The sequence below is a fragment of the Falco biarmicus genome, chromosome Z (assembly GCF_023638135.1).
Source record: "Falco biarmicus isolate bFalBia1 chromosome Z, bFalBia1.pri, whole genome shotgun sequence".
Taxonomy (NCBI): domain Eukaryota; kingdom Metazoa; phylum Chordata; class Aves; order Falconiformes; family Falconidae; genus Falco; species Falco biarmicus.
The window spans coordinates 31,759,764-31,786,135 of record NC_079311.1 but is presented as its reverse complement, the minus strand read 5'-3'; the positions used below and the strand labels follow the sequence as shown (position 1 = coordinate 31,786,135).

General features: G+C 40.1%; 2 protein-coding genes across 9 annotated transcripts in view; one reads left to right on the top strand and one right to left on the bottom strand.

Annotated features, from left to right (window-relative positions):
* The window catches only part of IDUA (alpha-L-iduronidase), a 48,191-nt gene that overhangs the window by 6,427 nt on the left and 15,392 nt on the right, over nucleotides 1–26,372 (top strand). For 3 of the 4 annotated variants that reach the window (XR_008819375.1, XM_056324153.1, XM_056324152.1), the window contains exon 3: nucleotides 25,944–26,026. Coding sequence is in view for 3 of the 4 variants with exons in the window: in XM_056324153.1 (XP_056180128.1) it covers nucleotides 25,944–26,026 (83 nt within the window). In the remaining variant the exon portion in view is untranslated. Of the gene's footprint in view, nucleotides 1–726; nucleotides 885–25,943; nucleotides 26,027–26,372 lie in introns of all 4 variants that reach the window. The other variant, XM_056324154.1, reaches the window with a different exon arrangement.
* SLC26A1 (solute carrier family 26 member 1) overlaps nucleotides 891–26,372 on the bottom strand; it is a 37,298-nt gene continuing 11,816 nt past the window's right edge. The window contains exons 3-7 of one of the 5 annotated variants that reach the window (XM_056324147.1): nucleotides 19,045–19,143; nucleotides 16,090–16,172; nucleotides 12,739–12,817; nucleotides 5,239–5,889; nucleotides 891–3,867 (exon numbers count right to left, since the gene is read on the bottom strand). In XM_056324147.1, the coding sequence (XP_056180122.1) occupies nucleotides 2,347–3,867; nucleotides 5,239–5,859 (2,142 nt within the window). In that variant the 5' untranslated portion in view covers nucleotides 5,860–5,889; nucleotides 12,739–12,817; nucleotides 16,090–16,172; nucleotides 19,045–19,143 and the 3' untranslated portion in view covers nucleotides 891–2,346. The other 4 variants (XM_056324150.1, XM_056324148.1, XM_056324151.1 and 1 more) reach the window with 4 other exon arrangements.

Below are 26,372 nucleotides of genomic sequence, written 5' to 3'. Positions count from 1 at the left end.
GCCTTATGTTCTAGGTTGGTAGTTTGACCCATACAGACAGATGAAGTCTAAATTGCTAGAATGTGTGTTCTTTTGCACTGAAACAATTACATTTTCTTCCAATGAGAGCTTGCTTTGGCACAACAGCCTTAGAGTGTCTGTATTTATATTGTCTGGCAGTGACTTCTGTAAATTCACTTCTTTGTGCTAGGCCCTGGTAGGTCCTTAAAAGAGATATTCCCTGGTCAAAGAATGGTTACAAACAGAAGCAGACACAAAGCAATACTTTGTCCTTGGGCTGTGCCCATTTGCTTTTATGACAGAAGCTAGTCATACCAAGTCAGCAGTTTGAAAGATAATGTAATTAAATTGTTTTATGGCAGGAAAATGCTGCCAATGGTCAATCCTTTAATCTCTTGACAGACATTTCTGTCAGGTTTTACTGCTTTGGCAGTACTAACAGTGTGCAGCTGATAACACTTTTATAATGAGTGCAGGAAAATATCTGCATTGAATCACTTAGCTAATACTGTGTTACTCTCAACCTCTGTGAAGACATTTTTTATTTTATCTTTTGGGAATGCACTGCTTTTCCTTTAATAAAATATTTGTTCTTGAGAGCCTGACAGGCTCTGGGGCACCTGAAGAACCTCAGTTTGGGTGTTCTTTCATTTAAGACCTGAAAAGCTTAAATAAACAAGTCACCTGATGTGTTGACCTCACTTTTCTGGTTTTTGAATGGCACAGCAGAGAAATGGCTTCTGCATACATGGAACCTTTTTCTACAGTCTGCTAATTGTAAGAGGCACAGCTGTGAGAGAATTTCCTTCCATGCTTGGTGCTGTCTGTGAGCCAGCCATGAATAAGGAGAGAAAGATGGAGCAGCTCTCCTATCTTTCATGCAGGTAATGATAAACTTGAGTATGAGAGAGGATATTCTGCCCGTAGGCCAGAGTACTAACTCTGTTACAATGAAAATCTAAATCTATACATATTTGTAAAGAGAGAACATGTATATAATAACACAACTGACTCTGGGGGTATCATTTGACACAAAGCAGAATGAACAGCAGTTAATGCAAATTATTATAGAAAGCAACCCAGCCTTGGAAAACATGGTTTAGTAGACCTCAAATCAAAGAATAACATGACAGGAAAAAAATAACAAACAACAAACCAACACCAAACATCTGTAGTATGTACAAACAGTGGTGGAGTTTTTCCAGCATATGGGGATGCACAACTTAAAAAGCATTGCTCCCTTTACTTGGCCCAGGTGTGCTACTGTAAAGCTTCATTAGTGTTGCATCAGAGACCAGCCAGCCAGTTCAGACTGACTGATCACTCCCCTTCTAGGCAGATCACAGATTTACCTTCCCACCCTACCCTCTTTTCTCCTGTTTCTCTTTGCACCCAGGCAGGCAGTTGTTGGAACAACATGTTGTGCTGCATCACAGTTATGAGGTTTCATGATTGATCATCCCTATGTATCCCTGAATTTGAATTGCATCTGCGCACCAGAAGCAACTTTTATTTTTACAGGATGGTACAACTACTTGGGTAACTGTGTGACTGCCTGTTAAAGCCATTCATTTTTCTTAATTCTGTTTATCCTCTTACTAGTTACAAAATTGCGTGTCAGAGTCATATTTCTTGCAGCATCATTAAGGGTATCACAGCCTTCAGTAACTAATTACCACAGATTGAAGCCAATAACACAGGTGCCTCCAGCAGTAATTTTTGGAAGTGATAGTTTTGAGAGGAACCTGTGATGGATCATGGGCAGTTCGTGTTATTAAGGCTGTGTAATTGAGGTGGAGAGACATACTAAATTGTACAATATTTTATACAATTATTTGTATACAAATAGTGGGAGTTGTTTAGGAGCAACTAGAATGATGGAAGGGGCAGGAAACTGCAAGCCAGAATTTAAACCAATGTGTCCCCAAGATGCTAGATTGATTGCATTTTCATGGCTTAGCCCTCTTAACGGAAACCAGCCATTAAACCACTGGGAGAGTCAGCTGACACTGGGCAGACCTTCTAGTGCAGCAGTCTTATGATGTATACGTGGTCACACATGATCATGACACAAGAGAGAAGTCAATCACAATCTGCCCTATTGCACATCACCTGGATTTTAAAGTGAAGGTGCAGGTAATAATCCAACCTGTTCCATCCTGGTCCTGAAGTGTATCCCCAGTGGCTGTTATATGTGGCATCTCACAAACAGCCAAGCTCTTCAGGGGAGGATGGCTTGTAGGCCCATTGCTGTACACAGTCAACAGTGTGTCTGATAATGTAATTATTGCAAACTGCCCCTTCCGTCTGTCACTTTTGTAGTGAATCATCAAGGAAGGAACAGGATTAAACTGAGCAATCTGCTGGAAGCTTTTGGTCTTTTGCAAATTGCACAGCATTATGTATACTGTAAAACAGCATTTCCTGCGTACTTCCAAAATCTTTCCCAAAGTAACCTCCTCTTTTCAGAGAGTCTATCACTGAGGGATTGCAGCAAGCCAGGAGAACAGAAACATTTAAGTTCTTGTAGTCTTTCAGGATTTCCTTTAGAGTATTAACTCCAGTGGTGTCCAAAAATGAGATGGAAGAGCAATCTAGAACTAAGGCTTGGAAATCAATTTGCTTAGGAACTAGTTGCAGAGTGGTTTCTCTGGTGCCCAATCCATTAGCAGTTGTGTGATCTCCCTTTTTCAGATGCTGCTTTTCCTTTTTCTCATATTTCTTCCTTCTAGCAGCTTCTAGGTTAGGATCAAAGTTAGTCAGTCTGTACAGAGACTTCAGGAAGTAGTTTCTATTTGCATAGTAAAGTGGGGCCTCAAAACGGAATATTTTGACCTTTGGAACAGAAGAGAGATTTTCATATTCTAAGTCATCCTCGTAAAAGTCGGTGTCTTGGATCTGACCAAGCAGGGTTGTCCGTGGCCGCTGTGTCCGAACAATGATGCATAGCATGGAGAAAACAATGCCAACCAACAGCCCTATTTCTGTGCTGATCAAGGCAGAGGCAGACATGGTAACAACCCAAACAAGCGTGTCCACCTTATTCACATGATACCGTGCTGGCACATCTCGGAACTTCCTCAGGGCTCCTCGGAGGCTGACAATGATGATACAAGCCAAAACACACTTCTGCAGGGAGTAGAAAAGAGGTGCCAAGAAAAGCAGCACCAGTAAAACCACCATTGCACTAATTACTCCAGAGACCTGAGTCTGGCAGCCTGTAGATGTTTTGACGAGTGTTTTTGCCAGAGCTGCACTGGTTGCAAAACAGTGAAAGAAAGAAGGAATGATGTTGCAGAAGCCCACAGCAAACATTTCCTGATTGGCTCGGATGGTGTAAGCGTATTTCTTTGCACACATTTCAGAAAGGGATACAGTGAAGACAAAGCTGACTATGGCGAGAGGCAAAGCATCTATAGCAACTCGGAGCATTAAGCTGAAATGTGGTACCTTGGGGGGAATAAATCCTGTTGGAATAGCTCCAGAAACACTGGATGCATATACTTCATTTAACTTTGCATAGTGTGACACTAGTGTTGCCACAACGATAACTACCAGCTCTGTGGGCAGAGGAAATTTCAGCTTATGCTTATACCGATCTCCCAGTTCCTTAGCAGTGACCAGCACCACGATACAAATGGCACTTGTGATGACATCACAAAGATTAGCCTGAGAAATGTTCCGGAAAATGTTAATCCAGGTAATAACAAGCATCCCATGCCCTTGGCTACGTGGGATTTTTATTCCAATCAGATACTTCACTTGAGCTGTTAAAATGGTTAAGGAAGCACCAGTTGCAAAGCCATCTAGTACAGACTCAGATAGGTACATAGATATGAAACCCAGACGAAAGATTCCCATTAGAACCTGAGGAGACAGAAAAAAAAAAGTTTAAAAAAACACTTGAGCCTTGAATGGTGCTGCAAATAAAGTACAGATGGGAGAGGACTAGCTGGAGGCAGATAGCATTTGGCTATTTGAATCTTAGAGCAGGAATTACCCTTTCATGTTTCCAGTCTGCTTTTAAAACATAGGATTCCTTTTACTGTTGTGGGATGCTACAAAACCAGGAGGTGAATGAGGAGTTTGAGACAGGGTCAATCAAACCTTCATCTGAAGTGATTCCACTGAAGTGGCTTGTCTGCCTTTTATTTCCAATGCAAAAGAGCAATGGATCCAAAAAAGGCATCTGTTACACTAAAGCAAATTTTCTATTTTTCATGTCTTAAAGTGAATAAAGTTAAAACTTATGACCATTGCTTTGTAAACAGAATTTGAACAGCTAAGATCCCTGCTTTAGTGGCACTGTTACATTAAGCAGCTTTTGAGCCCTGTGAACAGAAGGAAGAATGGAGCACAGGCAGCCTTTGTGGCATGCCTAAGGTCAGAAATGCCAGAAGTGCTCACAAACTTTCCCAAATCCCAGGATACTGTCCTTAACTAGTTGCTTTTCCTTCCTTCCATGACTTTGGGAAGAATAGCTTCACAAGGACATTTTGTTGTTCATAAATGTGATCTGAAATTTCATAGTAAACTGGAAGATAGCTAGCTCTGTCATAATTCATAAATATGTATATATATACACACACACACAATTAATAGGTCAGTATGTTCATCTTGCTTCCTTTTGCATTCTCTTGGTATCCTTGTAACAAGCAGCACATTTGTAAGTCTCAAAGAGTCAGCACAGCTATGGTCTGAGACATAGGTTAGTCAATCTATTTCCCCTCTTGTCCTTTCTGCTTCTGAAATATCTTTGGGCAGCCGTTTGGTAGAGCATAGTACGCACTAGCAAAACACGGAGCTGCACATTCTGAACCTGTGCAGAAGTAGATGAGTGGGTCTGCACCTTCATTAAAGTATCGAGGGGATGAGAACTCTTTTTTTCGCTGTTAAAGTACACAGCTACCTGAGAATTTCCCTCATGGTAAGATCTGTATTGGATTCATGGTCCCATGAAAACAACAAGGCTCAGAGACAGTAGAGTGTCAAAACAATGTTAATGGTCTCACAGAAGACTCTTGTTTTACCTGTGCTTACTAGTAGCTAAGAAAACTGCCTACCTCTTGCTTTCTCTGTGTTGTCTGCAGTTAGGCTTCCTGGAGAAAACAGTCCAAGGTCATTCAAGTGAACTGATGCTCTATCTCTTATTGAAATGAGAGTCAAACGAAAGCTTAGGTCGTGCAAAGAAGATTTAGGAACTTCATACCTTGCCTCTGGATGTCAGCAACCACTTACCTGATACACTCCAGCCACAAATGTCAAAGCTGTAGCAATGCCAATAGCATAGCATTCTTTCCCACACTCAGCATTCATCCCTGCAATTGTAAGGTTGAAGGCAGTTGTGCTGGACTGAGTGTCATTCTGCTCAGAGCCACCACTCGGGGCTGGTGGGACATCATCATTTAAGTCAAACCCAGCCAAGAGAAGTTCTCGATCCACAACTTGTCCTACCATTAAGCTTATCAAGCTGAAAATGCCAACTGAGACGTGACGGGATGTGCCCATTAAGAAATAGATGATGTTGGCAAAGAATGATGTGTAAAGACTATAAATGGGCTTCAGACCTGCCAGCAGTGAGTATGCAATTGCTTGGGGCACCAAAATGATCCCAATCACTAACCCGGACATAACATCCCCCCAGATATAGTCTTTGCACTGGTACTTGGGAAGCCATCGTAAAACAGGAAGGAAGTTCATGACAAAGTTCTTCATCTTCTTTGGGGTGCAGGAGCAGCTCTTCCTCAGCTTAGCTAGCATGACTTCTTTCCTGTTAATCTTGGCATGAGTCTTTCTTTCCATGAGAAAGCAGGGAGAGGCATGCTTTTCTATCCTGGTAGCCTCAAGTCCTGTTTCCATTATCTCGGTGTTTACTTCATGTATGTGTTCCTGCAGTGTGAAGAAAACTGCTATTAGGTTGCCATTCGTGAAGGTTTCTTTTTAGCATAGATGCTTAATTCTAAAAGTTTGTCACGGTTGTGCTTTTAAGGAAGCATTATCCCAGCAAGAACACCACCACAAGGCTTCAGTGACACAAATTTCAGTGACACTAAAAAATAAGTCTGCAGATTGAGCCCTTTCTTGCAGACATTTAAGAGTATATTTGATTAAATCTGGTTTGTTTTACTAAGGAAAAATGGAGTTAAATTAGTAAATTCTTTGTACAGGTATTTTCATCAGCTCTTCCGATGCTCCATCATAGAGGTGTCTTTGATCAGGGGCAGCACTTGGTAGTGTGAAATAAACATATATTAACGAGGTAGGCTGTGGTATTTCTAATAGCACATCTTGTAGTCATTGATGTGGAAGTCACATGTGGTGTAGTGACCTGTCACTGCAGCTCTCCTCAATGCACAGGAGAAAAATTTTGCTAGTAGAACCTGTAAAGCAGTTTTCTGGAGAGCAACAGTTTAGTCTTATGCAAAACTTTGTACACAAACCATTGGTGGACTCTTAGAGGCTGCTACATAACATGGACCTGTTGAACTGTAGATTATTTTGATATGCAGCTTCCATTAATTAATAAGCATCTCCTCACAGATACCACTTAGGCATCATATGGACCATACGTCATGATGGAATCTATTACCATCTCAGAAGAGTGCTACTTGTTAGTATTTTCAAGTTTAAACCCATAGTTACTCTAACTTTGTTCTCCGGGGAATAAGATACAATAAATAATTATGTGGGCAGCAGAACAAACATGTAGTTCTCCTGCATGTCAGTTTTCTCATTCATAAAGACTGGGAAAAATTGTATTCTCCAGATGGAAGTGCTTTTGGTGTCTCTTGCCTCTATGAGCACAACTGTTTTCACCAAACTCAATTTCTGCATTTTTACTCAATTGTCAAGTTGAAATTAACTTAGTGCCTTCATAAATCATTTCAGGGTAGGTAGGGACATGACTGAGAGGCAAAACAGTGTAACATGCAAGAGCCCTACCTGAAACAATTTAAAAATAAAAATAAGAGCAGGAAGGTGGACAATGTGAAATAGATTATGCCAGGTGGCAAATCCTGGCTTCTGGTTTGCCATGGAAATAAGTGACTTCCAAGAGTGGATGCCTATATGTAAGTACTGGGAGATAAGGAATGACTTGTATTGACTTAGAAGGAGAGTATATGTACTAGTACAACAGTATGCAGAATCTTGATGAAAGAAGAATTTCTTAAGCCTAGCCTCTCACACTGTCATAAACAGCCAGGATCTCTGCAACAAAGCTTTTTGGTGCCAGATGTGACACGCAGTATAATTTCAAAGCTTGTCTTCACTTACAAGTTAAAGCTGTTTCTTTCCTCTTTTAGCATCTAGAGGCAGAAGCCATCAATTTCCTAAAACTTGGAAGTACGCTCACTGGCACAGTATTCTGTTGGTATATTTTGATGCTTTTATCAGTTGATAGTAAGCTTAGACTCTAGTGACAGAAGTAATCACTCTCTGTGTAAATATCATATGTAATTTTTTTTTGTTAGTAAGAGTACTTTGATTTGTTAATGTTTGGTAACACCCAGTAAAGTGTAGAATTCCAAGCTGAAAAAACCCAAAAGGATTATGAGACCAACTGGAAGCATAATGAATAAGCAAAAGAATAGATTACCAACAGCTTTTAATCTGTAGCACTCCAAATAGAGAGTGGTTTATTACAAAGTGTTCTATCATGCTTAGTGATTTTGTCAAGATTTTAACAAATACCTTTTGCCAGCAAATTGAAAACACTAAGATACGTGTTTGTAACTAGAGCAGAAGTCTTGAACAAGTTCCTAGGTATTATTTTAAATGACACAGTGTGATTTCTAAGGCCATGCAAAATTTAACCACAACTTGAAACAGGATGTTTTAAGTGTTGCAGATAGGTAATTCATAATTTGGTAGAAGGCAGAAAAGAGATTCTTATTAGATGTATGTGGACTCATTGCCCAACTTGAAAATGACTTGCATAGTAGACTAAATATGTTTTTAAAAATCAGTAAATGTCTATGCATCTCGATTACATTAAACAGTTTTTAGCTCCCACTGTATAATTTTCTTTATGTTTGTAAGTAAGGTTTATTTCCATCATAAGGGAAAGCTAATTACAATTTAATGTAATTATTTGGAAAGATTGATGGGTATTTTTATCAGTAATGCCAAATTTACTTTAGACTTTAATGTACTGTGTGGTTATGCTAGGCAAGATCTACTTGGACAAGGCAAGAAATAGGTTGGATCTGGTGTTTGTTAGAATGCAAAGGTGAGAGAAAAGATAAAAGTTACACCACCACGAGAAATATGTAAGAGCATACACTTAAAGCTTACGAAGTACACAATGCTATCAATGGTAATGAAGACTCATTTTTCCGATACAAAACCCCAAAATGTCCTGTCTTACCTAAATTAGTTTGGAGAATGAGAGGCTTGTGTGTGAGGACAGCAAGTCGTATTCAAAAGCCACCTGCTTCTTACAGCCAAGTGAATTCAGACAGCCAGGAAATAAATACGGTGCCCTTATTCTACATACTTAAAAGCTAGTGGGCAGTTCAATATCCAATGAGTGTTTTTGGTAGGCTACATAAAAAAGATTGCATCAGCTTCTGTACACTAGGCTCATATATTTTAATTGTACAGTTGCTGTCTGTCTCTCTTTAAACTCACACAATTCACTTGCAAGTAAATTTGTATTTTCAAAATCCCCCATTAAAAGTCACACATATGCAGTTTGTGCAGCTTCCTGAGGGATGATAATATTTTTTAATATATCAGATTATTGGAATATAATTACTCTGGAAATCTATTAAGACATCTTGTGTATGAATGATAATTTAGTAATGCATCTCAGCTGTACTACTTTAATGGATAATCAAAATAATCGCTTTTTGAAAAAAAACCAAAAAAGCTAGTATGATGAAGCGTATATCTTTTCAGCAGTTTTGATGCATTTTAGACAAAGATCAAATAACTCTTCATGGTGGAATAAATGCATTTGAGCTAAAAGACAGCCAAATACTGACAGAAAGTAATTTTCTTCAGTTTTTTTTCTTCTGAAAATAAAAGTTTCCTTCCTGTAAATAGCCATTTATTCTGCTAGATGCATTTTCAGAAGCCAAGTCAAATGAACGTGCTAGCTGTGAAACAGCTCTACAATGAGATGGTTTCGGTTTCCAGAAACTGTTAGTATTTATAGTTAAATGTTGCTTTTAGAACATAGTAAAGCTGCAGTGATGTTGTTACCAGTGAAACATTTTTCAGCTGTGTAACCCAAGAATTCTCAGGCTCTGATGCCTGTAGCTCAGTAATAACTCAGTTGCTTCACCTGAAGAAAACAGGATTCCACCATGGCTGCATACTATCCCCTGCACATTTGTGCAGCCCAGCAGAGAGCTGGGAGCTTCCAGTGCTCTTGCCATCTCCAAAGACAGGAGGGTGAAGAGCAGATCTGTCTATGCCTGTGCACATGAGTATACTCCAGCCTTCTGATTCTGGCACTGAGATACAACACTGTTATTCCAAAGTAGTAATACTTGAGAACATTCAGGACCCTTAGGGGTGCCAGTAAATAGATTCCTCTACTGGTTCACCAAACTGACCTATTTTCAGTTTAGTCCGTACTAACTGGTTTATAAGAAAAGGGACAACCCCTACTTCAGGCTCCCCCTTGCCCCCCCGAGCTTCACAGAACATAATGCTTGTATTTTATTCAAGGGGAGGCTTCCCATCACTTGCTGTTCTTAGCTGTGTTGTGCAGATGAAGCAGCATGTAACACAGAACATGCCTGTCCATTGACTTTGGTATCAGAACATTCTCAGCTGTTTAATACAAATGAAAGTTACTCGCATACACATTCATATACATATGTATCATCCATATCGTTACAATGAAAAGTAGCCTTGGTTATTTTTAATTGTATTTTGATGTTTGGAATCTTCACAGTTAAGTTTTTTCAAGTTGTCCTTGACCATATAAGCAAAACCAAAAAGCTTTTAATTTTTTTTCCCCTGCTTGAGCAGAACCAGTGCCTGAACCACCCATTCTTTCACATTAAATGCAGTGACTTTCTCTTGTGAAAAGGAGAAACAGAGCAAAGAACCATTCAAGTCAAACAAACTGCTAACTTTCCAGCTGGCCCTAGTCCCACCTTTCTGTCTTTTCACCATGCCACTGACCTGACGGGATCTCTCTGAAGGGGAGGAAACATCCATCACAACATGGTGAGTGGGATTTCTCTTTGCAGATTCCTTGGCAAGGAGTTTCTGCTGGTACACATATAACCATTCTGGCTAGTTGAGTTGTTCTTGTTGTGAAACGGCACAGCCCCAAAAAACTTTATTCTGATGCATCCTTTTGTCTTCCCATTATGATTGTCCACCAGAAAATCTGAAGCTGTATCTCTAGGAAGTCCAAGAGCGAGTAGGCAGGGTGAGCCTGCTTCTTTATGCTAAGGTCTCTTAAATGCTGTATTCAGGACAGAAGTCTGACTATATCACAACTGTATGCTAGAATCACTCACTCTTGCAGAAATAGTGATTGCGAGTGTTAATTTAGGATAGAGCCCTTTAGTTTGAGCCAGGTGATGCAATTTTCTTTATGTTCGAACTATGGAAAATCAGCTAAAAATCTAATGTGGTAGAGCAGGTTTTGTATTTATCACCTGAAGTTCCACTGTATTTTTGTTGCATAAATACAGAAAAAACATGAGAGACAGTTTGGCTAAGCATTTGATTTAAAACACATATAGATGTTGATTAAACTGTTCATGTTACTCATCTTTCATACTAGCAACATTTTCTGCCTATAAGAAACCTCTCTTGGTCTCTCATGGCTATGACTACATTACTATTCTGGTTTTGAGCATAACACAGTTTTGAAAAAAATCCCTGGTTAGCCTCGTTTACAGTGCATAGATTCAATGTACAGAGACATGTTAGACTTGCAAACCAGACACTTTTTCAGTGGAAAGTAACCCAGAAGCTCTGCCCCAGTGCACTCGACCCTTTATGGTAGCATAAAGTCCTGAGCCAGCAATTGGTTCTTTGGGTAAATTTGAACAGATGTGGTGAGGACATTTAGTCTGTGCAACCTGACTGGTCTGAAATAAAATCCCCTGAAATGCATACCATACGGTACAATGCTGCTTTAGCACCTACTACTTTGATTTATTAATCTGTTTTGTTGTGCAGAATTACTTAGAAATGTCAACATAACCTATGATTTTTAGAAGGATCAAGTGACAGAACAAGTGAAATGGTATTTCTCTTTGTCTTGCATAAGCTATTGTATTTTCAGCTTTAGAGCATCAAGACCTAGATGTACTTGGAAGCAGGCTTCAGCAACGTGCCAGCAACCAAACCCCTTTATTTAACTGACTGACCTGAGCACTGACCTCGCAAGCTTTCAGGCTATAGGCAAAGAATGTTGCAGTGCTTTTTAGAAATATCATGTGAAACTTCATGAGCTTAGTTTTTTACTAAATTTGGGAAAAGGACTGTGGCTTCAAAGCATTTTCCCATTAAGTTTCAATGTTGTGCTAATGCAAAATTGAAAGAGGAAAAAATATTACAGTTTATTGGTCTCTGTGAGTCAGAAAAGGCAGAACATTAGTCTTAAATCCTCTACAAATTAACACTGCTATACTAAGAAGTTACTCTAAGAGTCAAGCAGTCTTTTAGATTTGTGTGTTTCTAATTAAAATCTCCAATTCACAACTTCTACGTACAGCTATAGATTGATCTAGGATTTCCAAGCCAAGTTAGGCTCCTTTTCAAATGCCTGCATTTGCCAGCAGCTGTGGTTCAATTCATATTTTCCCAAGGACTCTCAGTGCAGTGTCCCACTGGGTAAGATGACAACCATGACATGTAACAGTCCCAGAGGTGACGAGCAGGCTACAGCAGAACTCACACAGCCAGCCAGCAGCTGTTGTTAAAGGCTGGCCCATCAGATCATTGTTGGGAATGATCAGACCTTGGAAATAAATGATCAAGCAGTTTCACTGTTCCTCCAGGGGCTGGTTTTTTTCAGGGGTTCCAGAACGTGCTCGTCAAAATATTGGCGTGCACTTGAAGGCAAGGCAGCGTTACTCTTCTGGAGAGTCCTAGGGCATGACCACTAAAAAGATATTTTCTGTGGGGTCAAAGAATATTCCTAAATATCAGACTTCTTGCTTTGGGAAAGGTAGCTGGTCCAAAGTGAAGGTCTGATTTTTAAAAAAATCTTCCAAGACAGCTTTCCAAGACCTTAGTCACCAGCCACAGAGCTAAACACTATGCTGTTTTCTGCCCTGTGGTTTTGCTGGAGTTTGTTGAGTCACATTCTCATGTTTTTTCCTGTTGCCTTCTGTGATATCTTGGGTTTACAACAGGCAATGAGGACAATACTTTGGAAACATTCTTTCATATTTAATTACTAAGAACATGCTCAGTTTTAATAATAATTTATACTTTGAGAACCAGACAAGCATCATATAGGCCACTTTTCTTAACTACAAATAAAAACTAACCAAATGGCTGGTCTTGAACTCCCAAATCAGGGTTTGCAGGAAAGATTATTTTCATACCAATTGCAGCTGGCTATGTGTTTTACAAACCTTTGCCCAGTATCTACCTTATAATTAATATTTATGAGAAACAGAATAATGACAGAATTTAAAAAGCATCACCAGTTTGCAAACTGACTGAAAAGAGACAGTTTTGCACCTTTGCAAACAGGCAAAGAATGAATAAAACCTGAGCTCAGAGGTGTGGGAGGGCAGGCAAATCTCTTACCTGGATAGCTTTTTGACAGGAACGTTCGGCTCTGTTTTTGCACGTTGGAATGAATGAACGTCTTCAGTCAGGCTTTGCTCTATTTGCATAAAGGATAATTATTAGCTAAGTATTCCTCAAGGGAAGAATGGGTAATTATGGAATCTTGAGCTTGCTGCTTGGTAGTGTGTTGCCACTTGTACCGCTCTGAAAACTTGATATATGTGCAGCACTCACTGAGGATTTGAGTTTAAATAATGTGTAAGATTATTAATTAACTAACGCTGATCCAAAAATTATGCTGAGTTCAGGCTAGTACATCTCTGACCTTTGAAGCTGCTTCTCATCTGAGATTTGACCTGGTTTATGCATCCTCATATAGCACTAGCTTTTGATTTTGCGTTTTCAAGGTATAAGAATGGAACTGCAATGTTGCCTGAGATTTGAGCATTTTGTGGGCTGGAATAAGTACTGTGCTGCTCAGCACATAGGATGGGACTGTTGGAGGTCAGAGTTCCATTTCTACACGTCAGCACGTTCAGATCACAAGATCTGTTGTTGCTTCTGTAAACAGAAGACTGTAAAATGTAGGCAGATCAGCAGAACAAAGACTGACTGTCTGTTCATTCTTGTGAGGTATGTAAGTGACTGAGTCCCCTCTCAGCTCTTTGGATAGGTGCAGACCTGTCCAAATGATAAATAATCATCCATTTCTTCTTCTTGACAAAGGTGATAGTTTATGTTTAATGGTTACTAAGCGGTGTAGATTAACAGTTGGAGCAGAAGGCCAGGTCTCCCAGGAACTGTGTTCAGTTGGCCTAGAAGTTAAGGGATGAGGAAGTATGTTTCTCAGCCAAGGAAGAACATGAACATGCATGCAATAAGAATCTGAGGTGGGAAGTGCAAGGTCTGAAAAAGACTGTGTTGCTGGATAGACAAACATGGTGCCTCCTTTCCTGCCAGCAGGAGTGCTTGCAGGGGGGTGCTGTGCACAAGCATGTCTACAGAGGGCCAGGTTACAACATTGTCTTTTATCCCAGCACAAAAAGTTGTTTGCTGCTTTTTAAAAATAAAAAGAAAAGTTGACAATTACGGAAGTGAAAAGTCAAAACACCAACACGAAGGTGGAACAGAAGAGGAAGCACATATCACCTCTGTGCTCAACTAGTCATAGATTCGTAAAACTACTGGCTGTTATCAAGAACTCAAACTTGGTGACAGTAGTTGTGACATTCTAATCCCAAAAATTAAAGGTGGTCATTTAATTCTTAGTAACATCCTCTTTCTTGCCCCTTCCCTGTAGAAAGTCTTGTCAAGCATTCCTGTTCTTTTGCCATTCCCAAGGTAGCTCTAAGAATAAAAGGGAAGCAGTTGCACTTAATTTGCATAATGAATTTTGTACACTGGTGGCAGTAAAATAGTGTGTCTGTTTAGTCTTGTGCACCACAGAATAGAAAATGGCTTTATTGCTTCTGTTGATTTCTTTTCAGGCCTGTAAGATAAAGTGACTTGAACTCAGTCTCTCAAATTTGTTCTTTCATCCATTTTACTACATAATTAGAACCAAGAGTCATCTTCTCTAATGACCTCTTAAAATGTTCAAGCCATCTGCTTCAAGACCAAAGTAAGGTTGGCTACTCTGTCCTCCTTTAGAACATGTTTCCAGTATTTGCAAACTGTGCAACTTCTGTCTAGTATTTGCAGTCCTGGAATTTGCAAAATAATTGGGTTTTGCCCCACTTACCTTGTTGGGGTTTTTGTTTTTTTTTTTCCCCCCAAAGAAACCTCTGCATTTCTCTCCACAGCATTTTTCCTAATATCAGGCTCGTAAAGGTACTACAGGATGTTTGCATTATAACTTGACCCCTACCATATAGAGTCGGTTTTAACTTTGTTGTGGCTCAGGCTAGCCTAAAAATAGTGCTTTCTGAAATCTAAAAAAAAAATTCAAATCATAATTTTGAGATACATGAACACTGTTTAGGCACAGCACCATTCAAGTGGGGCTGAATATGTCTGGACAGGACAATTCCACATGGGAAAAAAACCTGACAAAATGAAGCAGTCTCTTATTCTGTCTCTAGGAGTTGTGAAAATAATCTAATTTTGGAGAAACTACATTTTATGATGAATAAGCTTTACTTAACATACAAAAGTATTGATAGCAGAAGGTTCATCACTGCTTTAATTATAGGGATCCTAATCCACACTACATAGCATGAAGCAATTCATCAAGGCTTCAGGCCAGCAATAATTCTGAGTGTGCAGCCCCTGGCATCCTGGTTGAGTTCCACTGACACTAACAAGGCAGGACTTAGTTCTAGAAGAACTGTGTTTCCATGTCACATGCTCAGTTGTGTATTTAACAAACAATGGTAATTGGCCAAAATAACCAAAAGACATGCTACAATGAAACACCTATCATCAACAATAGAAACTACATTAAAAAAGAAAAGACCATTGACCAATAATTGAGAGTTTACAGATGATTTTCCTTTGTGTGACTTACTATTTATCCTTATAAACAGATGCCTAGTATTAACTGGATTAAGAACTGCAAAAGGTTAAAAGCAAAATCTACCTGGTGGTATTTGTGAAGTAAATGCTGTAAACATATGAAACATATTTGGCTTTGTTGACACACTTACTTGAGAATTTCAAAGATCTCAGAATAATTCACAACATTACTACATACAATTCATATCCAGTAACCTAATTATATGCTTAAAGAAATAACACTGAATTAATATTACAGGGAATATTAATCATACAGGGAAAATTAATCATAGAATCACAGAACCATAGTTAAAAGTGTTTGTTTACAGGGCTACTATCAATAACATCAAATATTCAAAAGTACATACGACAAATAGCCTTGTTCTTCCTTCTGTGCAAGTGTTTGAAGTTCATAAATTCAGCGAATCATAAAAAACACTTAAGACTGATGTCTGAATTATTTGAAATGCCCTCAAGCCTCAATTAGTCTACAGTTTGTCTTTATACCATAGTGACCAGGTGATGTGCTTAAAAGGCATACATTATATTGCTATTTAATAGGAAAGATGAGAGAACTAAAAATAAGCACCTACTCTTTTAAAAACCTCTATGTGCTATCCCTGACAGTCCTTCTCTAGCTGTTGCAAGTGTCCAGCACAGCTGAAAATTATGTGTATGTGGGAGGGGAGCGACATGTTATTGATTAGCTTTTTTTTTAAAAAAAAAAATCTTCTGTAGTCCCTGCTGCAGGAGAAACCTTTGAAATCTGCAGGTTCAGTGCAAATGCATCTATTCAAAACAGAGTAAGACCATCCTTTACTATGCATCCCTCGTTCTGTTTCCCATTACAAACAGAAACAATTGATCAGCACTTACCAGAGGCACAAAGTAGCTGCAGTAGCTCCACAACTGATTTCTTATCAGCACACAGTAGCACAGTTCCCCAGGAGCACAGCTTTCTACAAGAGTAGATTAGAAATTCTGTATTTATGGTTTGTGTCTGTCCAATGCTATTACTCCAATGGTGTTTACAGTGAGATAACATATATAAACAGTAGCTCTGGAAAAAAATCTTTGTCCTGTAGAGTGTAATCACAGGTGGAAGATAAGCTTAAAATCATTATATTGCAGGGGCTGGTGGTAATCTCTGCCTTCTTACTCATCCCTGCTATTTTATTTAATAGAGCAGTTGCAGTGCATGGGGATCAACTAGAAGTGCAGTTCTGACTTAGCTTTATCAGTTTCACTTTTTTTGTGAAGGGTTTTGTATACTTAACTTGAATTAAACAAAAAAATAATGTATTAAATGGGATTTAATGTGTGGAACTGTCCTTACACACAGTGTTGAGCTGTCTATGGTTATTAATGGAGTTGTGTCCTCTGAAAAAAGTATTTTTATTAAAATACATCATGGAGGGAATCTTAATGTCTAGGAAGACTTTACATACCTTCCACTGCCATTGAGTGTGAAATGCATGAGCTTGTTTGCCTGGTAAACAAAACTGCCTGTTGTTTCATCCCTGAACAGCCAGAACTGTGGTACCAAAGCCTGCTTATTGATTGGTTTAGGATGAACATTACCACTGATATTTGTAAATCTTAAGTGGTGAATTTACTGTAGCAAGGATTGTCTCTCAGGAATACTGAAGCTTCTTTGCCCATTCCTTGCATTCATGCGTAATCCTAACTGGATATTCAAAACCCATTTCTGTGTACAAATAAAATAGTGTTTCTTACTGCATTGTGAGGTAAATTTTCCTGTTTCATAAGAACAGAATGTAATGCACTTTTATGCTGAAAAGGGAGGTATTTTTCATATTAGTGGAAACTGTTTGGGATGGGGGAAGAAAGAAGAAAAAAGGATTATAGATGACATGAAGACTCATGGAGTGGAAGAGCTGTCACTGCTGTATTTAATAATACATCACTAGCCTGAATTGTAATGCCAAAACCAGGTTTGGAATAGATCAGCTTTCAGTTTATAGACATGCAGGTTTGCATCTCATTGAAAACTCCCTATAGATGCTATTAATTGGTTTTACCTCCTTAATTGTAAGAGGTTTTGCTATGTTTTACATTCAAGAGCAAAAAACAGACACTGGGATGCCATTTGAAGTGCTGCTCTTTCCAGTATTGGGTTATAGCGCTCTTTTGTTAGTTCTGAAGTATTCAGAAACCGCTCATCCCAAAAATTCTGCAAGATAGGAGCAAGACAGTGGATGACACATTCATTGTGCTTTTTCACCATCAATTAAACATCAGTAAAATATTAGGAAATTAACGCGGTATCATTTAGTGAAGCTCTTCTAATTTTTGTTTTGCAAATAAGTGATATATTCAAGTTAGACATACAGTTGCCTGTGGGCAGGCAATGATTAATATAGAAAGACACACCTGAAAGTACATCTGCCATGCAAATATATCCAGGAGCAGCTGGACTTCGTCAGACACCATGTGCTATCTGTACTTTTTAGAGAAGTACATCAGCTGAGAAGTCTGGCTGCAAATCACTACACCTGCAGTGCTTGGCTCCATGTCTTTCTCTTCTTAGACCATTCGTTAGTTGTCCTGTTAGATGCCTCTCAATACAGATCTCACCAAGTGGAAACAAGTTTTGAGAATGTAAGATGGAAAAAGTTAGACACCTCATGAAAGTAACACAGCGTGCATTAATGCAACATTTCAGGTCCAGTTGCAGTATGTTTGTGGAATCTATGATGATCCTGGGTGCTTGCAAGATGTACAGAGCAGACTAAGTAGAGCATTGTTGAATTTGGTTCTTCTTGCATATTTGGCAGCAGGAAGGGCAACCATTCCAACTCCTTGTTGTTATAATACAACAGTAAATAAGCCATGTCCTGTGCTATAATTGGATTCACTTACTTTTGGACTATATTTCCACATAGGACTAACAGGCAAAAGAATAGAATGAGCATAAACAGAAAATAAAGATGTGAAAATGAAGGAGTGACAGTAACAGTACTGTGAAATGAAGCCACGTACCATGGAGACTTGTTACTGAAGGTGCGGTATTAGGCTGGGTGCTTGAATTAGAATGCTGGATGCATACAGAGAACAGTTCTGTTGCTGCTTGGAAAGAAAAGTTCAGTGACAGCTCTCCCAGGCAGTGCCGAAAAGAGTTATGTGCTTGAAGCAAGTAAGTTTTAGCACTTGGTTATCATTCCTTTTCCTTGTGCATCTCAAAAGTCACCCTTTAATCTTCATTTTGGATTTAGTCTCCCTATCCTCTCTTTCTAAAACTTTTCCTGATAGATGACATTATTTGGAGTTGCATCATCAAGAACAGTATAAAACTACAATGAATATTATACATAGAGCCATGTGTTATGCAGGAGGAAATCACTTCCATACATCAAACTCAATCAGAAAGAAAGGTGTCCTGTAGCAGCCCAGCTCACATACAGTGAGCCTACTCACTATATAGACTGAGCCTGCTTTTCAGGCACTGACTGAGCCTTTGAATTTGTAGTGAACAATTAGTGAAAAAGCATTTTCTACTACTGGATTTGCCTTATTGTTATTTCATTACTTCTCTTTGTGAATGAGTGTAGATACAACGGATCTCAACAAGCGATCACAACAAGATCTCACAACAGTCAAAATTATCCATGCCTAGATGATCTGATTGGATGTGTTTGCGTGTTCGGAGAGGCAAGACACTGAAATACCTTATAGCTTTTGCCTAGATTGCTATGCTTTTGTAGCCTGTTTCCCCTTTTACATCTTGAATTTGTTTTAAAAGGGAGGGAGTGAGGGGAGGGGGGAGACAAGACACAACAGTCTAACAATATTCCTAGCAAGCTAACTCACCTTGGCACAGGAAGCTGTTGATGCTTTGTCTGCCTCTCGTCCCCCCACACACAGCACGCTCATTGCTGAAAGGACTGAGGCTGTGCTCACAAAAGCAGGCTGAGTAAGAAATGGAAAATCATAGGCCGTGATTAGCATCAGCTTGAAAGCATTCATTGTTTGCTTGCACTTCTATGCATGTGAGTTTTAGCCAGATCACAACAAAGATTTTGTGAGTTGCTTTGCAAGGTGAAGCTCAAATAACGCTGATTTCAAAAAGGAAAGAAGGTAATTAAGATGCTGTATAAATCAAAGTCAATTCTATTTTTATGTATTTAAAAAAAGAAAAAGATTCAGCTGAATGCACAGCCTCCTCGCCAGCTTGTGGAAGAGGCAGTGATTTCCAATAAATAACAGAGGATGCATTTTGCATTTTTGAAGCCAGTTTATTCCTAAACCACAAAGATTCATACCCGTCCTTCTTTTTGCGCATGTGTCATGCTGGCTGGTTGTATGGATGGATTAACTGTGACAAGCTGTGACATCAGCAAGGGCTGGATGCTGCCTGGCTATGTGGATTTGTAATGCATCCTCCCATTATTGCTGGGCTGACTCATGCACACTTTAGGGTGAGTGAATTATGCATGTTATGGGCCCGGGCAGCACGGACTGAATGAAGTCTTCAGTATTGTGCTCCTGTGCAGAAGCTGTGCCATAATTGTAAAGCAAGCAGATTTTCAGTCCCTGCTTATACAAACAATATAGCTGAGAAGCAAATGCAGGCAAGTATTAATGCTAACAAATAAATGAAGAAGTAATAAAGTATGCCAGTTCTTTAGCATGGATGCAGTAGTCTTTGGCCTTGTAACTTTGAAAAAGCCTCTGAATGAAGTTTTAGATCTGCAAAGCACATGTGAAAAGCACAGGTTGTGTTTTGCCTGAGGACTGCCAAGGAGGAAGAATCGGTGTTCATGAACCTGAAAAGGTCAAGTGATCATGGTTATTTTGGGATATGGGGATTTCATGGAAGGCAGCCAATTTACCATATCATAATGATCACAGGAAGCCAGAGCACATGGAGCAAGAACATGGTAGAAGCAGCTCTGCTGTAAATGAGTGCTGTATTGTCAACTTCCACTGCATTCAGAAGAGGGAAGTGTTTATTAATAACCCAGGAGCCTGCTGATTTAATAGTTACTTATTAATGATCTTGTGATCAAACCTGAAGTACCAGTCTAGTAGGGATTTTTTGGTTGACATTGAGGAAATGTGGAGCAGTAAGTGCTGAGAAGGCAGCCTCTGGAAAGGTGAATGCTAATGATGGCTATCCTACCCTTCATATACTCTGAAGTATCATTTCTGTAGTGCTCATTCTCCCTTAGTATCTGCTTTTACAGTCCAGAGGTTTTCAGAACAAGAAACTTATGTAGAGTTGGTGGTTTTGGAGCAAACAAGGTCTTAGTTACAACCTGAACTTTAAACAGGCTTCATTTAATTCCTCAGAGCTGGAAAAGTAAGTAAAGAACAAGGAGGCAGGATCCTTTTGTGTCGTAACAGGGATGTGGAGGGCAACAAGTTGCCTTCTTGGAAAAGGAAAACTTGCTGACATTTCCTATCTGGAGCTTTTGACCTTCATCTTGAAGATGCTGTGCTCACAGCTTGCATGCTTCACTGTCACTTCAACAGTCTGCTTCTCTGGCTAAAGCAGTAAGTTACTTCTGGAGAACCTGGTAGCAGCAAGAGTTTGAACTGGCATAGTTTATCACTGTTTGTTCCTACTTCTTTCCAGTGAACATTTTGGCTGCGGACACTGAGCTTCTCTCCAGGTTAGACAGGCTTGTATGTCTGTATGGTCCCTAAAATGGTGTCATGGACTCTAGAAAATCAATTTTTTGGGACACTGTATCTAAGGATGCTCCTGATAGTAGTCACCTGCTGCAACTGTTGACCCTTAGTTGACTCATGAGAGGGGGAATTTAATTATCATGAATATTTACACTTATCAGAACAATGATGACTGTGCTACCATTGGTCCACATCTGGGCACCATGGCCAAGGGAGTGTATGCTTGCAGGAAACAGCTTACAAGGCCAAAGATGGTCTGGCACACAGCTAAGCATCTCTATCAAATGAATAATGGTGTGTAATATGTTCATTCTCTGAACAGACACCATAGCAGGGTAGTGGCTTAGACTGCTCTTTCACTTCTTTCTAAGACTTTAACACAGAAAACCTATGGAACAGTGTCTTTTTTTAGGTGGCTCCCTCATGGAGTGCACCTTTCAAATCTGAGGTCAGCCAATACCCTGCTGAATAATCTTGTTTACTGTTAAGATGTCATTTGCACCTCTCCTTTGCCAAAAGCTTGTGCCAGTGTTCTGTGTGCTAGTTCTTGGCAGCATTTGCCACTAGGCAAGCAGTCTTTTCCAGCAGAAGCTCCCAGTGAGGCTGTAAGCAGACTCCGCTGCCTTGGGAGTGGTGCTAGCCAGCCACTGTGGCCAGTCTACCAGAAGAGAGGCTGTTCTCAGACATTGGTGAAAGCAAGCCAGATTATGGTAGCTTCTGATGTGCATGGTAACTGTCCACCAGAAATGTAGAGGGAGGCCACATCAGCTGAGTGAGAATGTCAGGATGAGAAAGTGTATAGATATTTCCCAATCGTATCAATCCTAGGTCAGACAAAGCTCTCTTCAAAGCTCTGTTGATGGTTACCTTACTTGTTACCTTAGAGTTCCTAAACAGGCTGTGAGCTACTGACAGAGGTCAGCCACAAGGCTTCCTATCCCAGGAAATTTGTTCAGTACATTACAGTAAAGTTTGATAAAGTTAGCTTGACGTGTAATCAGAGATTCAGTACTTGACTGAAGATTACCTGGAATGGAAACACTCCCTGCCTGTGTTTTTCTTGCTCTCTTCTCTGTAGATAAGATACTTGGTCCAATGTCTGCGTGTGCACTTGCTTCCGAGGGCATGCAACGATGTTCCTGAGCAGGATCAACCCAGGGCAGAACAGAAGCAGCAGATTACTGGACACAAGAGGGAAGCTGTAGCTGTAGGCTAAGGAGCAGTATCCACAGCTGTACTAACCAGGGCAGACCTGGCTGTGATGCAGGGTGTTCACAGCCAAAGCTAGCTTACCCCTGCCCTCCCGAGAGGTTAAGTTTGTTGATGGGAGTAGGCTGAAAGTGGTGTGAATAAGAAGCACAATATGATTATCTTACAACACTTCGGCAGCCTATCCAGCCTGTGCACCTGAAAAGGATTTCCTTCCATACTGGAAAAACCTTACTCCAGTAAAGGGAGGCAAGCGGACAGATGTTAACCTGGGCCTGTAACCTTTGACTCAGCAAAGGATGTCCCACAAAGCAAGCCTCTCCAAGGATGTGAGCACCAAGATTTTATGACAGCCAGCAGACTCTGCTCCATACTTATCATTACTCTTCATGTTCACAACACCATTGTTGCTCTTAGGAGCAGGCATGTACAAATGGGTCTTGAACTGACACCATGACAAAGACTGGAAAGACATCTCACCAGCGGGCAGGAGTGTCTGCAGTATAGCAGTCTGAGGCCTGGGTCTTATATTGGTGCCAGGAAGCCAGTAAGCATGTTTTAGGGTCATTGCTTGTTATGACTGAAGATGATGAAGGCCTTATCTGGCAGGTCTCCCAGAAAAAGCCTAGTTGAGGAACATTTGAGAGGCAGACATAGACAAGACAGTGATCGCTGTTCCACATCGAAATGCCCAACGGCAAACCATGAACAATCCCAGTCTGGCAAGCACTCACATGACATGACAAGGACATAACCTTCTGCATGTTCGTAAGTGAAGATAGTGGTGTCTAGAAACCATAACTTAAGGGTAGAGAGATCAGAAGATGAGCAGGCCAAAAAAAAAGAAGACTGTAAAAGTCTGTGAGCCTGCTACCAAGGACCCAGTCATAGGTCTGCGGTGCTGCACCAGCAGGTCCTAGGTCAGATATACCAAGCTGTTTTGAACAACTTTGACAATGTTAAGTGAATTTATCCTGGGTCTGGGACTTACCTTGTCACATGCCTGTGACAGTTTTGATATGGTCTTCAGTGTCCTAAAATTATATTTATAGGACTCCTGGTAACAGCCTGATAGTTGAGCCAATCTTCCCCCTGCAGAATGTTTGTAAATAATACCAGCTTGTGAGATTCCTGCTGTGCCCCATGCATGGCAGTCAGCACAGCTTCCAGACACCTCATGGCATGCAACCATGCAACCCAAATTCTAGTGGTACTGTATAGGTTATGTAAAAAAAAAAAAAATAATAAAAAAAATCAACCATCAACTGCACATCAGAAAAGTAGTATGGGTGCGGATAAGATCAAGATCTGAGAAAGCTGCAATCCTAGCAGTTAAGTAATAGTTTCACTAATAGGAGCATACTGCCTTAATCCAATTGCAAGCAAGAAAAGATTCCCATGAAGTGACAGATCAGCCCAAGGATATAAGAAGTACCTCTACATCTACACATATAACACAGGATCTCATGTACTGTCACTTCAGTCATGGCTAGCAATGGCATTCTGTTTTACATGTTTTACTTAATTGATACAGGAGGAGAAATGTGCTGGGTCCTTAAGTGTACATGCATCACATCGAAGGCCTTATTTTCCTGTATGTTTTCACATAGTACTGTGTAGACCTTAGACTGGAGTCAGGAAGACAATAGCTCTTTTGCTATTATCTAAATGGTGTTATTAAGTTTTTACAAGACAGTACAGTTAATCATTCTTATGCTCACTGACTGTAAGTGTGCATGTAAGCAAATATTTCAATAGAACACAGGGTACAACTGGAAATAGTTAATGGATCTGAGGGAGTAGAGCTACCTTTTGCAACAGAATATTTGTCTTTGAACTTTGGAATAGGACTGTCAGACTTTTTTTTTTTAACCTCTGTCTAAGCAAAAAAAAAACCCCAAGTTCCAAATGGCTGTTCTTTCATTCAGCAGTAATTTCTAAAATGCTCTTATGGCTACTAAAGTAAATAAATATCTTTCTGCTCCATTTGACTCTGGCAGGAGCTGCAAGCCCATCAATGGCTGCAGACATGACAATTTCTGTCCTGGTGGTAGGGCATACTTTAAAAGAGAAAAGCCAGCTGCAGGTCTTTGGTAGAGGAGTGTGACCATGCATGGGCTGAGATTGTGTGCTTGGTTACATCACAGATGGAGCTGGTACAGTGGATATAGCTTATGTTACATCTGTTTTGCCTGTCCTATTTTCATCTTCCATATCATAGTCGGAGATGCTGATGGCACTTTGTCCTCTTCAGGTTGTACACTTCCCTTCTTTATTCCCTAGGCAATTTTGTCTGCCTTTCTTAATTCTCTGGGAACTTTGGGATTGCTAATACAGGTTCTTCACTGAAACCTTCCCTTGGCAAGAAAGCACAGAGGAAAAGCCCAGTCTAAGAGGCTCACAAATGCATGGGAAGGCACAGAAGGAAGTTGTGAATCTCAGCACAGAGCCTATCATTGATTTAAGAGATCTGCCAACTGCCCCATTCACACTTTTTATCCTTTGTGTCCAGCTGGCACTGATCTGTTATAGAAACTGTGTGTGATTGTGTCTCCCCCTTCCATCACATCTAGAACATTGCATCAGCAGTTCACTTGTACAGATTTCCACCCAAGCAGAAGCAGTGTGCCTGGGAAAGAGTAGGCAAGGCAGCAGAGGCAGGGCTCAGGCTGCACTGTACCAGAGAAATTAGGTGTAGTGCTCTGGCAAGGATGGAGAAATCAGCTTTGAGAGCTGCTGGCAAGACCCTGATCATCCCTCTTATATGACCAGGGCTGGACCTACCTCAGGGGTGCTTACAAAGCCTTTTGCTTAGGGCATACTGAAGTCAGAATTTGGCTTGGGCCAAATGGCTGCAAGTCACACTACCGGAATGTTGTCAACAGAACTTCATTTTTAATTCCTATTTGACACTTCATACTGGCAAAACTTCTGTCTTGTCAGATTTCAGTTAAATCAGGCCACAGATTCAGAAGTTACAGGAAATCATACATTGACCCACATACTACATTATTTTTGTTTTCACTGGATACCAGGCAAGAAAAGCCTTTCAGGAGTTTAAAGGGTATCTTCAAATGTGTCATAGATAAATTTCAAATGCCAGTTTTCATCCCCTGGGTAAAAGAACTCCAGTGTTCCTATACAGGTGCATGCCCAAATTTTACTACCTGTGCTCCTGCAAGATTCATTGGCACAAAGGGGTGCATCATGGGGCTACTCCTAAGTATTTGAACACAGATATTCAAGGCTGGATAAAAGGGTTGCAGCCTGAGGTCCTGGGAATACAGGAGAAGTAGTGAGCAAATGCTAACAATGAAGTAAAAATCACATCGTGTGCATAAATGCAGCATTCTTCGAAAGATGCAAAGTTGTTTCTCAGCTGGACCTAAGCCCCTAAGAAGCACTACTAAGAAAGCTGTATTATATATTGCAAATTAAGAGAACATTAAGAGAGACTGCATATGAGACAAGGTGGAAACCAGCTGGCCTAGCAGTAGGTAATCAAATGGAAACGGAAAAAAACAGCTTAGCTGAAAGAAGTCTAGGTAAATTTCAGTTCAGCAAAGATGCAGAAATCTTAATATCCTGTTAAAAACTCAAAATCCAGCAAGCAAGTTCATTATATTGCTTCTGTTGCTGCTGCTGCTGGAATAGCAAGGGGCATGGGTTGGACAAGAAGCATGACTTGCTTATGGTGAGCACCCATTACTTTAGAGGAGGAAAGTTTGTGTATAATTCTGAGAACATTAGTTACATGTAAATTTAGAGAGCCAGAAGAAGGCAGCCATCTGACCCATTATCTGCAACTAAGTGCCACCTTTGCTATAATATTTATGTTTTTCCTTTTTATTACCTGTATTCTTCAGAGTGATGAATGGGAAACTTCACTACAATTTTACTGCCTTGGATAACCTTATGGATCGCCTGTGGGAAAATAAGCTAATTCCAGGTGAGGGCAGCTCCCTACCTCCACAACGTGCTACATCTGTTTGCCTATGTTGTGCAATCATCAGAGAATTCTTAGCTTTGCCAAAGCTGATTTTGATAAAAATCCATTCTTCTCCTTTTTGCCTTTACCTTATATCCATATAAACACAAAGTGTGAGCAAAACACATTTACAACAATTAAGACAACATGAATAGTTTCACATTGCTTTCAACAACAGTTAGAGATGTATAAATTCGGAAATTACATTAACATGTACCTAAAAGGGCCAGTGAAGCATCTACTCAAAGGTATAGTTTCCACTGAATTTTGGCAAATATCCAGGTTCCCTCTGAGACCTGAATTTATG